Source organism: Taudactylus pleione, unplaced genomic scaffold, assembly GCF_031769625.1.
Source record: "Taudactylus pleione unplaced genomic scaffold, aTauple2 ptg000579l, whole genome shotgun sequence".
Taxonomy (NCBI): Eukaryota; Metazoa; Chordata; class Amphibia; order Anura; family Myobatrachidae; genus Taudactylus; species Taudactylus pleione.
The window spans coordinates 2,326,722-2,339,955 of NW_028284981.1; the positions used below are offsets into that span (position 1 = coordinate 2,326,722).

Sequence of the window (13,234 nt, forward strand, 5' to 3'; positions counted from 1 at the left end):
AACTCAGAGTCTGCTCTTGCACTATGGGTGGATCCTGAATTTCCAGAAATCCTCCCTGATTCCTACACAAAGACTTCTGTTCCGGGGCATGATACTGGACACAGTGGAACAAAAAGTGTTCCTGCCTCAGGGCAGGGTAGCCTCAATTCAACACATGGTGCGCCTGATCTTACAACTTCGCCGAGTGTTAGGTACATCTCTGTATCCGACTTTTAGGGAAGATGGTGGCAGCCTTCGAGGCGATCCAATATGCAAGATTTCACGCCCATCTTTTTCAGCTGGATCTCCTCTCCCAATGGTCAGGATCTCACCTCTTTCTCCATTAGAGAGTCTCATTATCGCCCCAAACTCGAACTTCCCTCATTTGGTGGTTGAATCCTTCTCACCTGATGGCAGGAAGGAGGTTTGCGGTGTGGGATTGGATTCTCCTCACCACGGACGCAAGTCTGAGAGGGTGGGGAGCAGTGACCCTGGGAAGACATTTTCAGGGTCACTGGACTCAACAGGAGGCACGACTGTCAATAAATGTTCTAGAATTAAGAGCAGTGTTTTATGCTCTCCAGCTGGCGCATCCTCTATTGCAGGGTTGGGCAATCAGAGTGCAGTCGGACAATGCAACAGCGGTAGCATATATAAGCAGACAAGGCAGCCCCTAAAGTAAGGCCGCCATGAGTGAGGTAAGCAGGATTCTGCTTTGGGCGGAAGAATTCGCAGTTGCGATTTCTGCAATCTTCATCCCAGGAGTGGAAAATTGGGAGGCAGACTACCTCAGTCGGCAGGACATCCATCCAGAGAAATGGTCTCTCAATCTTCAGGTATTCCACCAACTGACCCTGAGGTGGGGCTGTCCACAAGCCGACCTCATGGCATCGAGGTTGAACCACCAATTACCAGTTTACTACTCCAGAACAAGGGACCCAGTGGCAGTGGATGCACTGACAACATCATGGAGCTTGCATTACATCTACCTGTTCCCTCCTTTTCCGCTCATCCCCCGCTTACTTCAAAGAATCAAGCAGGAAAGTGTCAAGGTATTCTTAGTAGCACCAGCTTGGCCCAGGAGAGCGTGGTACTCGCAAATCCAGAATCTGTTAATAGACGAGCCGTGACTGCTACCTCTTCTAGAAGACCTTCTTCTTCAGGGGACGTTGTTTATCAAGACATAAGGTGGCTTTGTTTGACGGCATGGCTATTGAAAGGGCCGTCCTCAGACAAAGGGTATCCCGTCCAGCGTAATTCCCACTATGTTTAGGGCTAGGAAGGAAGTCACTTCTCAACATTACTACCATATATGGAAAACGTATGTTGCTTGGTGGGAAGGACGAAATTCTGCTCCGTCAGTAAGGTATCACGTCTACTGCTTTTCCTTCAGGCTGGTTTAACAGCAGGTCTTCGTCTTGTTTCCTTAAAGGTACAGGTAGCCGCATTGTCAATTTTCTTTCAAAGAAAATTGGCCTTGTTACCAGATGTACAAACTTTTCTCCAAGGAGTAGTCAGAATCCAGCCTCCCTTTGTGCCTCCCACGGCACCATGGGATTTAAATCTGGTGTTGGTTTTCTATCCAGTCTGAAACCTTCGAGCAGTTACAGAGGGTGGTGCTAAAGTACTTAACCTGGAAGGTGGTTCTGCTGTTGGCACTCGCCTCAGCAAGGCGGGTGTCTGAACTCAGTGCTTTATCATGTCGTCCTCCTTTCCTCATTTTCCCCGAAGATAGAGCAGAGTTGCGTACTCAAAAGTCCTGCCTTCCCAAGGTGGTATCGGCTTTTCATATAAACCAATCAATTGTGGTCTCTCTGTTTAAAGAAGACTCTTCACCTTCAATCATTGGATGTAGTCAGAGCACTCCGGATTTACGTAGACAAGACTGCTTCCCTCCGTCAATCTGATGCTCCGTTCGGTTTGATTTGGCCTGTCCAGGTTGGCCGGTTTCCAAACAGACCATTTCAAGCTGGATTTGCCTGACTATTAAGCAGGCTTATATGGTGACTTCCAAACAAATACTGGGTCCCATTACGGCGCATTCAGCGCGCTCGGTAGGTCCTTCATTGGCGGCTGCTCGTGGGGTTTAGTTAACCCAGCTTTGTAGAGCAGCTACTTGATCAGGCAGGCATACCTTCCTGAGATTCTATCGGTTTGATACCTTTGCGGCCTCCACTTCAGAGTTTGACCGTGCAGTGTTGCAAGGTTCTCAGCGCTCTCCCACCCGGGATGTAAGCTCTGGGACGTCCCCATTGCACTGAGGCTCCAGTGTCCCCTAGTGGATGAAGGAGAAATTAGGATTTTGGTACTTACCGATAAATCCCTTTCTCCTATTCCACAGGGGACACTGGACACCCACCCTGCGCTGCTCTGCCTGCATTGTTGACATTATTCCAGGTTCAGACGCTGGTTTGTGTTGATGTTATCTGATTGGAATGTTATTTTTTCCAGTATATGTTTATTACTTATTTGCTAATGAATGCTGTAGCTTTTCTGTCTCCTTCTCCTTACTTTCCAGCTCCCCTCGGGCACAGTTGTTTTTTAGACTGACCTGGGGGGGGGGGGGGGTATAGAGGGGGAGGAGCTAGCTACCATTCAAATTTTATTTAAAGGTGCCAGCTCCCGGTTATCCCACTTCTATACCCCATTGTACTGAGGCTCCAGTGTCCCCTGTGGAATCAGAGAAAGGAATTTATCGGTAAGTATCAAAATCCTAATTTCTAGCTCTTTCCACTTTATAAATGTACCCCCTGGAGTCTCTTCCTGTCTCAGGTTGTGTTTAATTCAGCCCCAAACTAAATACATTTATTTCTGGGTTTACTGGTTTGAAAAGTTCTTTCTTGCCAGTTAATACTCCCAGGCTGAGAGGTCCCAGTTTTTGTTCCTTTGTTCCTCAGTAACACAAAGGGGCCAAATGTAAAAGAATAGTGCTCTGCTTATTTGAGGACCCCTGGGGTGCGAGCCCACCTACTTTTTCTTTTGGGACCAGTGATTTGATTCCACCACAGATGCCTGGGTTAGAGGATTTGTGAGTCGGGGGTACATCATCGATCTCATCTCGGAGGTTCTTCATAGTCCTTCCTAAGGCACAAGACCTCTTACTTTGCAGGACATTATTCAGTCCTTGCTCTGCTCAAGGGTGGCTGTTCCATTTGTGGAAGGACAAAAGAGCTGGAGTTTTTACTCTTTCTTGGTGCAGAAACCAGGATGATCATTTCAACCCATTCTGAACTTTTAAGTCCTTGAACACCTAGCTTCAACTAGTCACAAGGTCGACATTCATAATGATGACTCCAGAATATCGACATGGTTCAACGTGTCAATAGGCACGTGGCCATTGAGACCCGACAAAAGCCGCTGGAGCCACCTCAGCCTCCAAGACCAGGTAAATCGCCGCTGGCCCACCAGGGACGTTGGGTCTTAATTCTGTCACGTCGACATGTCATCTGTGTAGACATGAATGTTGACATGGTCACGATCGACATGTTAAGCATGTCAACATTATCATGTCGACCAGGTGCACGTCAACATGGTAAATGTTAACTTGACATACCACTCCCAACTAGACATGTTCAAGATGAAGTATCAGAGATGAGTGATAGTTTGGAACAAGATGAGTTCATGGTGTCCACGGACATCGAGATTGTGTATCTACACATCCCTATATGGGAAGAACTTTAGAGCCTTATCAGGTTTGTGGCCCAGAATCACCATTATCCATTCTGGGAATTTGCTTTTGGCCTGGTCACGGCATCAGTGCAGTTCACGAAGATTCAATTATGACCACTATTCTCATGTCAGTTAATGACTGTTATCTCCTACTTGGATGATCTTCCAATCAAGGCGAGTTCCCCAACTTTGTATCAGGCCCACTTGCAGGTAACCGTACTGGCATTTGAGTCCTGCAGGCGTTCAGTGAATTACAAGAAGTCCAATTTGTCTCCTTCACGTTGATTTGGTCGTCTTGGGGTTTCTGTTCAGTACCTTGCAGCAGCTGGTGTTCCTACCGGGGGAAAAGATTCTCTCGTTACAGGGATTGGTGAAGTCCTTGTCAGCACACTGACAGATGTCTGTTCATTTTAGTAAGAGGTCCAGGGAAAGATGGTCTTGAATTTTGAGGTAGTCCAGTTTGCTCAGTTTAACTTGCGGGTCTTCAAAGTCAAACTCATTTTGAAGTGGAGCAAGTCGCTCCTGTTAGGTTAAAATTCACCTGCCTCCAAGAGTGCATTAGTCACTCCTTTGGTGGCTGAGAGAGGATAACCTCAGTGGAGGTCAGCCCTTGAACATTTGAGATTTGGACAATGGTGACAACAGATTCCAGTCTTCAGGGATAGGGATACTGTCATGCTGTAGTGGTGTTTGCCGCTGAGACGAGACCTGTAAAGCCAAGGTCCTTATTCTCTGCAGAGTTAAGTGTAGCTGGTTTTAACAATGTACTGTAGCTGTAGAAGTTATGAGTCTCAGAGCAGATAGTCTGTCTCAGGCCAGGAAACCAATTTTGGCTAAGAATTACTAAAAATTGCCACATGGAAGACCCACATCCCATGGTGTTGGAGCAGGATAGTGCACGGGGATGAAATGGATGTACTGGATCGTTTCGACATGTAAGAGGCCAAAGCAGTTTTTGGGAAGATTTATCAAGATTACAAGTGGAGGTCTTGGCTATAGCAACCAATCAGATTCTAGTTATTTTGTAGAATGTGATAGCTGGAATCTGAGTGGCTTCCATGCGTAACAGCTACACTTATCCTCGGGACAGTGTTGGGATTATGTTGGTGCACATGAGAGAGTGGTGATGGACCCGATACAAGACAACAGAGAGAGATTATACTGGAGACCTGCGAGTGGAAGGTGATAGACTGGAGTAACCGGGTAATTGCCGGAAGTGTGTGTGTGGATCTTAATGTAATGTGTAATATGTGTGTTCATGCATTGTGTGGATGTCAGAGTGAGCAGTTACTTACAGAACTGTTATTCCTCTTCATGTTAGGCATCCATGTGCTAAATGTTACACGTGGTACATTACATATCTAGGCTTGTCTCCTGATAGTCTGTTAGGCCTCGCGCACGCACACACACTGGGTAAGACTCAAGTGTTTTATCTTGACCAGCTGTGTCCACAGCCTATATTGACACATCTGGAATGGCTGTCACTGTAAAGGTCATTGATCTCTACATGGAACGTGACCTCCATACTCTCTGTAATGCAGGATGCATTTAAAAGGTCAAGCTTATCGCAGAGACCAATGAGTCCTTTGCAACCAGCAATGTCTCATTACAGTTGACAAATAATAATATAGATTGTATAAAATATACCAGGCACCAGTTTTCTCTGCCAATGTATAAAGTATATACGTTTGCCCATCCTTTCATGTTTCCGTATTTTGCAGTAGCCCCAGCAGTCTCTTGCTTCTAGCTCAGGAAGTGTTTTCTCTGCAGTCTTTCTTCTCTTCCTTAATCCTGTCCACCTCTTTCCTTTACTAGGAACGGAAGGGAGGGCCGGCATGGCAGCCATCGCTGACCCTGCCCACAAATGTGACCTTGAAAAGTTTGCCAGAGACCTTAAAAAGTCACTCCCCGGGTATGCCCACCCGGTCTTCCTTAGACTGCTGCCAGAGGTGAACAAAACAGGTGAGTGCTCATATGTGGACTGGCAAGGAGGGATTTGTATTCATAGCCCACGAGGCGTCTCCCATTAGTGCTGAAATACAGAGTTCCAAACTGTGCCTAAAAAGACAATATATTACCTATATATTGAGATCTATGTAATGTTTATCATTCATTCCTTATGCGGAGAGGTTAAACAATTGCCCCCATACCTAGAATTACCATACTATCCCTTTTAAACCAGGACACTCATGAATTACACAAGCTCCCGGTGGTCAAAATCCTGATGCCGGCACCCCCCAACAGGGTTAGGATACCGATATCCTTACCTTCCCCGCACCTAAACCTAACCCCCTCCCCATAACTAAACCTAACACCCCCCACAGCCTAACCCCAACCCTCCCCCTAGTGCCTAACTCTCCCCGTAACCCCACTATTTAACATTGGGATGCACACCGGGATTATGACTACATCCCAGTCATGGCCGATCTGGCATTACTACTCAGGTGTTGGATTCTTTGGAGACAAACGCTGTAGGAGAGCCTGTCAGTATGAGAACCTGCTACATCATATGAGTCTGTAAGAATATTTCAATGAAGGCTTCCCTTGCCTTTACATTGATTTGATAAAGCTAAGTGTGTGTAGTCTGTTATAATGTAGTAATTCTTGATTGGCTGTGGAATTTTATTAATTACGAACGGAGATGTACTAAATCTTGGAGAGAGAGAGAGATTACCAACCAATCAGCCTCTAACTGTCATCTTATATGCTAGTTAGGAGTTGACTGGCAGTTTCCCTCTCCCCTTTAGCGCCCTTGCGCTCTCCCCTTTAGCGCTCTCGCGCTCTCCCCTTTAGCGCTCTCCCCTTTAGCGCTCTCGCGCTCTCCCCTTTAGCGCTCTGGCGCTCTCCCCTTTAGCGCTCTGGCGCTCTCCCCTTTAGCGCTCTGGCGCTCTCCCCTTTAGCGCTCTGGCGCTCTCCCCTTTAGCGCTCTGGCGCTCTCCCCTTTAGCGCTCTGGCGCTCTCCCCTTTAGCGCTCTCCCTTCCCCCCCACGGCTTACTAAATGTGCCCCTCGGTGATGACTGTTAAGTGTTAAGTTATATATATATATATATATATATATATATATATATATATATATATATATATATACTTATCTTTTTATTCTGTAAGTAGCACCAATCTGACTATTCATATCCCATCTTGCATCTGAACAGGAACTTATAAATTCCAAAAAACAGACATGAGGAAAGAGGGCTTTGATCCTCACGCGGTGAAAGATGGCTTGTACGTCCTGGATACCCAGCAAGGAAAGTACATCGCCTTGGACAACGAAGTCTACAAAAAGATCCAGTCGGGAAAGCTGAAGCTATAACCTCGATTTTCCCACCTCCTCTCCGGCGCTGGTCACATGACACACGTTGAGAGGTCGATCACAGCGCAGACCTGACACTTTCATCAACTGAGATTATAATCGCACACCAAAGTATTACCGCTCAAATACAAAAGGGGAAAACAAGGCAGCTCGTCAGGGACGCGGGGGCGTGCGCCCGGCTCTTGAAAAAGGGATGTTCTGACTTTTTTTTTTTTTTATTAATTTTTATTTTCTAATTTATTTTTTTAAGCCCTGCAGGATGGGAATGCGTGTTATCGAGCTGCATTCGCGCTGTTCTTGTTTCGTCTCCCGCTCCCATCTTTTTGAGCAGCTATTCTGCATTCCAGGGATCTAAGCGATGAAGAAGGGAAAACTTGCATGCACGTCCTTCATTTAATTAGCGCATACTGTGATTGGAGGAGGAAGCGGAGCATGCGGCACTGGCTCCTCTGTGCCTAGGAACGAAAACGGAGGTTCAGAGAATGTAGCAGACGTTGTGTATGTCATCTATCGCTCCTAAGGAAGTTCCGTTGCTGTGAGAGCCTTGTACATACTAATGGACCGAAAAGAGAATTATTCCTAGATAATATTTATCCATACAGGACCTCATTACTCTTCCTATCGTGTCAACCGTAGTCTGTAATAATACACCTCCTGCCTTTCTATGCTTCCCCTTAGGAAATAAGAAAACATGGCAGGCCAAATGCCACAATATATAAAAAAAAAAAAAAAAAGTTTCATGCTCTCTATGAAATATGAAATGGTTGGTGTCCTGGGTCATCTACTATGCTGGCACAGTATTCAGGGCCGAGCTACTGCTAGTTCTAGAAATAATGGTTATCATGCTGTTATTTTTAAGGTGTTTTTTAATTATTTTTTTTTAAACAATAATTTGCATTTTACGATTTAATAGTTAAAGTTCTTGGTGCTTCTATTGAAGTTAAACTGTGGCTTAATATACAGCTGTTCCTTTATGAAAGAACATTTTGGGGCCCATTTATCAAAGTGTATTTGAGGTATAAGCTTCAGGGGTTTACCTAAAATGCGAAGTATCCCTGGTATGTATTAAGCAGGTATCTCCGATACCAGCTGTGATCCCTCCATTGCTGCACGCAGCCGCCGCCCCCATAGATTTCTATGGGGGATGTAATGCTGCCAAATTTACTAATATCCGGAATGCGATGCTTTCCCGATATGGCCCCCGCAGCTAACGCCATCTGAAGGTGGCGTTAGCCGCTGTACAGAAACAGACAAATCACAGATGCACAACTTATGGGCTACACCGTGCACTATTAGCCGGCGGAGGGATCCGCCGGAACCCTCCCCGGCTATGGCGGATGTGCACGTGCAGCCAACGGGACTGCGCATTCTCAGCAACCCCTGCACTGGCCGGCAGCTGTCCGGCGACATCGCAGGGACGGACTCCTTTCGGAGCCCATGTCCCAGATGCTACATCCGGACGGTATGATTGCATTTTTGCAATGCGATCGTGGGCGTTACTGGCATGTCCTGATCGCATTGCAAAAACGATCATTGATAAATGGGCCCCTTTATCACCTTTGCAGGTGGAAATGTTGTTACAAATGGTGCATTGTTTCATAATAATGAAATATGGTACATGCATTTGCAAATGTTCTTTGATAAAGGAGAGACGTGTCTGAGCTATAGTTTTGCTTCAGGATCAGGTGTGCGCTCTCTGACGTCTGAACGGGTTGATCTTATTGGGCCTTTGCTAAGTAGTCCAACAGTGTCAAACCTCAGTCAAACACCCCTCCCCTCTCTCTTCCCCCTCCCCTCTGTTTAAACCACCATTGGCAACTTTTAGAAGTCACTTGATGCCCTGTGGTCTTAACTTTGGTCAACAGGCTTCCAACCTAGGCTGCATCTAATTCTCCCGCCCCACCAATGTGCTACACTGGTCGAGTACTTCCAAGGTAGCCGGATTTTCCAAGGTTAACGGCAGCTTTCAAAAAGCTATGGAAAATGCATGTCATATATTAAATTTATTGCGCTCCATGTTTAGTCTGCAGAGCATCGCTCTGACTTCTGCAACTGTCTCTCTCAGTGGTGTCGGGAAAACCTGACCGATTTATGCTCTTACTAAGGTCAGTGTAGCCGCACTGTCACTTAACCATGCTGAACACAAGCATTCTCTGCTCAGCATTAAGCCACGTCTCCAATATTAATGAGACCGGTGCCTATTGACGGGATCCAGTCCCACCACTGAAGCACTTGTCCAATATGCATGAGGCATAGTCAGCAGTCTTGGGGCATTGGTTCTGGTGTCATCCTGTCTTTGTATCATCATTAAAGTAATGACTCCCATGCACCACATTACAGTATGCACATGGTTTCCACAGGCTTTAAAAAAAAAAAAAAAAAAGAAGTCCCTCACTATGTAGACAACAGGCACCTTTTCAAAGGACAAGGCTTTTAATTTGAACAGGCAGGACAATAAAGGTCTACACTAGGACTGGACAAGTTGTGGCTCTTTGGTGTCATAGAACTACAAGCCCCAGCATGCTCTGCTAGCTCGTAGGATATCTCAGGACATGTAACTTCACAAAACTTTATCTGCATCAAGATTTAATTACATTTTACAGACCTGCTTCTGGCCAGGTATTGTTACTGGCTTACTGGGAATTATGAAAGGTTTGTGCAATTTAAATTGGCCAATTATAATCTGCCTGCCCTCATCATTTGTCAGAAATGTGGGCGATCATTAGCAGGGAGATTGTGCTCCATTATTTCCTGAAAGATTCAGCTTTAAACGGGTTAAAGTGCGCTGGTCACCTGCACACAGCAAAAGGAGCCATTTTGTGGTTCTGTCAACTCTTTACAGCAGTGAACTGGACATTGGTTTGGCCCACCAAATGGCTGCTCTGCCGCTTGTGGCGGACTGGTGTACTGTGAGCATAACCAGCCATGTCCAATTGCTACATTATTACAAGCACATGATATGTTCTGCTCCATATCTCCGTGTATTATATGTAACATATCAAATATTTGCTAGTGATGTGGGATGTATGAAGTTGGCATGACCAGTTTTGGGCCCTGCCCTGTATTGTTTAACAAAGTGCATTTATCATATATTTATGTTCTATTGCAGTACAACAGACCTTCAGGCAGCTAGGAAATGTGTGTACTGTGCACACATTTACTAAAGTGAGAGTTTTTTTTAGAAGTGGGAGATGTTGCCCATAGCAACCAATCATATTATAGCTATTCTCTTCTAGAAGGTGCTAGATAAATGTTAAGTAGAATCTGATTGGTTGCTGTGGGCAACATCCCCACTTCTAAAAACTCTCACTTTAGTAAATATACCCCTAGGTGTTGGATTGAAATTAGTTTCTAATGACACTAACATGAGCCCGTTGACTATACACAATGAAGGCAGCCATTTTTTTTGGTCTGAACCAATATTGATGAATGTATCGCATCGTCACTAAAGTATTGAAGCCTATACGGTCTTATATGAGAGATTACCATTTCCTGGAGATTTGGTGGGTTCTATCCTCAGGAATACCCTGGGTAGGCACAACATGGCTGCCTGAACAAGGTAGTTATAGGGCTCACTTGAAATAAATAAAAAACTGAAGTTTTATTGGAAAAGAAATTGTTGCAAATGCAGAATGAAACCCAGTTCTGTAACTCATAGCAATGAAGAAGCTGCTATTTTATTTTTAATTTTCATCTCTAAAAATTATTATGGAGAATTGCCTCTGGCTGCAGTTGGCTCTTTGTAGTTTTACCTGGACACCAGTTTTCATCAATGTACGCCAGGCACTTCATATAAATGATATAAGAAACGCTCCTATTCCACGCAATATGCTAAGCGGTACAAGCGGTTTGCTGTATGTGAATATGGATATTTCCCCACAACTCCGTCCTCCCCGTGTCGTGGTTCCACACCCATCGTATGTCCTCTTTCACACACACTATAAACAAGGACTTTTCCATATGCAATAAATCATTGTTGCCATTTTATAGTTGTGGTGCATTATTTTTAATATAATTTTTGTTTTCAATTTTTATCATCACAAAGCAACTTAATAGGGAGTCTGCAATGACAATACTACCTGTATTCTATTTTAGGTAGGCTTCTTGGCTGGCAATGCCTGGACACCTGATTAGATTATCGTCAGCTGCCCCAGTGTATGGGATGATCTTGTTTAAACCCATGCCTGGAAACGGGTGTAGTAGGTAATACCGCCGGCGGTACAAATCTTGTCAGCGGAAGCCCGGCAGAGGTGAAGATCCCAATCGCTAATAAGGTAAGTATAACTAACCCTATTTTCCCCCCTAACCCTTAGGGGTGCCTAACCTCCCCCCCAAGTGCCTAAATCTAACCCTCTTCCCCACAGCCTAAACCTAAGTCTCCCCCCTTCCCCTAGCCTAACCCTCCCTAGGGGGTGCCTAAGTCCCCCCGGGAGCCCTAACCCCCCCCCCCACACACACACACACACACACCTCCCCGCAGCTGTTAGCGCCCGGCTTAATTTCGGCTGATATGCCGGGGGGTGGTCTCCCGGCGTAGGTCTAATGACAGGCGTCTTGTTTTCGAAACCTGTCATTAGTACTTTGCCGGGATTAGACAGTCGGAAGCGAAAGGTCGGCATTTAGACCATCGGCTTCCTGACTACATCCCCCTGAAACAGCCTCTGTCGCCTGTTACGACTGTTACGGTTAGGCACCAGGAAGGAGGTTTAGGGTGATGATTAGGGTTAAAAAAAAATAAAAGCATGTTAACCATTTTTTTGTTCCTTTTGATTGTCGACCTCTTTGTACCTGTAGACACTGACGACCTTATTGTAGACCTTGTTTTGTTTTTTCCTAACCCCCCAACTACCTGGTGTATAGGGGTTAGAGAGTACTTCACATTTATTTTTATCTGTGAAGGGGGTCACATTGCATTATTAACCTTGCACTTGCAGGTTACTTGCAAATATTTCCCATATCTACAAAGGTAACTAGGAGACTGTTGTCCCTGTGCTGGTTTCCTGTAAGTCCTGTGCAGTTGGCCTCTCAGGATTTCATACAGGATGGACTGTGTGTTGAATGTGATGATACTGGATCAGAACCTCTATATACCCCTGCCTATACCTTCTAATATCCTATCTATAAACCTCTAAGGATGACGCTAATTTGCGTACCATACAGTAAATAAAGACTTAAGACCTGGAATCTGTGGTTCCAAAGCACAAGTATTATTCAGGTAAAAGTACAGTCAGTTACACGCTATTGATCCAGACACAATTCGGCGCAAAAGAATTATACAGACCCCAAGTACAAGTATACATACGCAGCGCATTCTGGTCCAGATGTTAGGCATCAGCAAGAAACCCCTCGTCCCTCAGCATTCAGCAAGAAGACTAAAAACCCAGTGCTTGAGCACACATATTTATACCCCCCCAGAATAGACAGGGCAATAGAGAAGTTTCTTGCTTATGCCATTGACAGAGCGTTTAACAGGCTGGTTCAAATAGACTCATCCCAGCCTCCAACAACTGGGGGTCTCTGCCCTCCCAGCCCATGCAATCATCCTAACAGTTGTTCATATAATATACATTTTGTTGCTTGAAGTCTCTGCGGTCCATAAGTTGAGAATGCATGATGCGATCTCCACACCGATAATACCGGAATTCTGTTGAAAGAGTACGCATCAATACGAAACCAAACACGGCTTTCTTAGCATGTATAAAACCTTAGTTATCAAATATCTTTATTTCACAGCATTTATACTAACTGAACAAACTTAAATCTTATACCTTAAAGCTTAGTAAACCTTTTATGTGGATATGTAATGTGTGAGTATGCGGGGTTTGATATAAAGACGCTAGTTAACTTGGGGCAGATGCGTGCGCATGAAGCTAATAAAACAGTGTTTTCACACTAGGTCATGCATTCGCTAATATGCGACTTGTTAACAGCGCAATTGTGTGTATTAATGTGTGTATGAGGAATGGTGCACTTAAATCTCACTAAGTGAACACCTAGCAGTGTTGAATGCTGAGCCTTATAGTTCCACATGCCCCTTCTCTCAGCAGCCCCCACCTTTCCCAGGCTCAAAAGAAAAGGCCCTTTATTCTCCCAGACTCTTGTGTGAATGCAAATTAGCCCAGCTACAAGACCCAGACCTAAGATAACACTCTTGGCTTTGAAGTTATTTAATTGCAGGAAGCCTGCTAAGGTAAGGTGTGTATTCTAGCCGGGCCACCTGGAGTGAGAGCAGACGTTATCCAGGAAGCTTATCTACACAAGCTAGTTGTCACGTG

The 13,234-nt window shown here is 45.1% G+C and overlaps 1 protein-coding gene across 1 annotated transcript in view; it reads left to right on the top strand.

Annotated features, from left to right (window-relative positions):
• The window catches only part of SLC27A4 (solute carrier family 27 member 4), a 46,839-nt gene extending 35,895 nt beyond the window's left edge, over nucleotides 1-10,944 (top strand). The window contains exons 12-13 of the mRNA XM_088453359.1: nucleotides 5,464-5,610; nucleotides 6,802-10,944. Of these exons, the coding sequence (XP_088309485.1) occupies nucleotides 5,464-5,610; nucleotides 6,802-6,959 (305 nt within the window). The 3' untranslated portion in view covers nucleotides 6,960-10,944. The remainder of the gene's footprint in view (nucleotides 1-5,463; nucleotides 5,611-6,801) is intronic.
• Nucleotides 10,945-13,234: the final 2,290 nt, after the last annotated feature.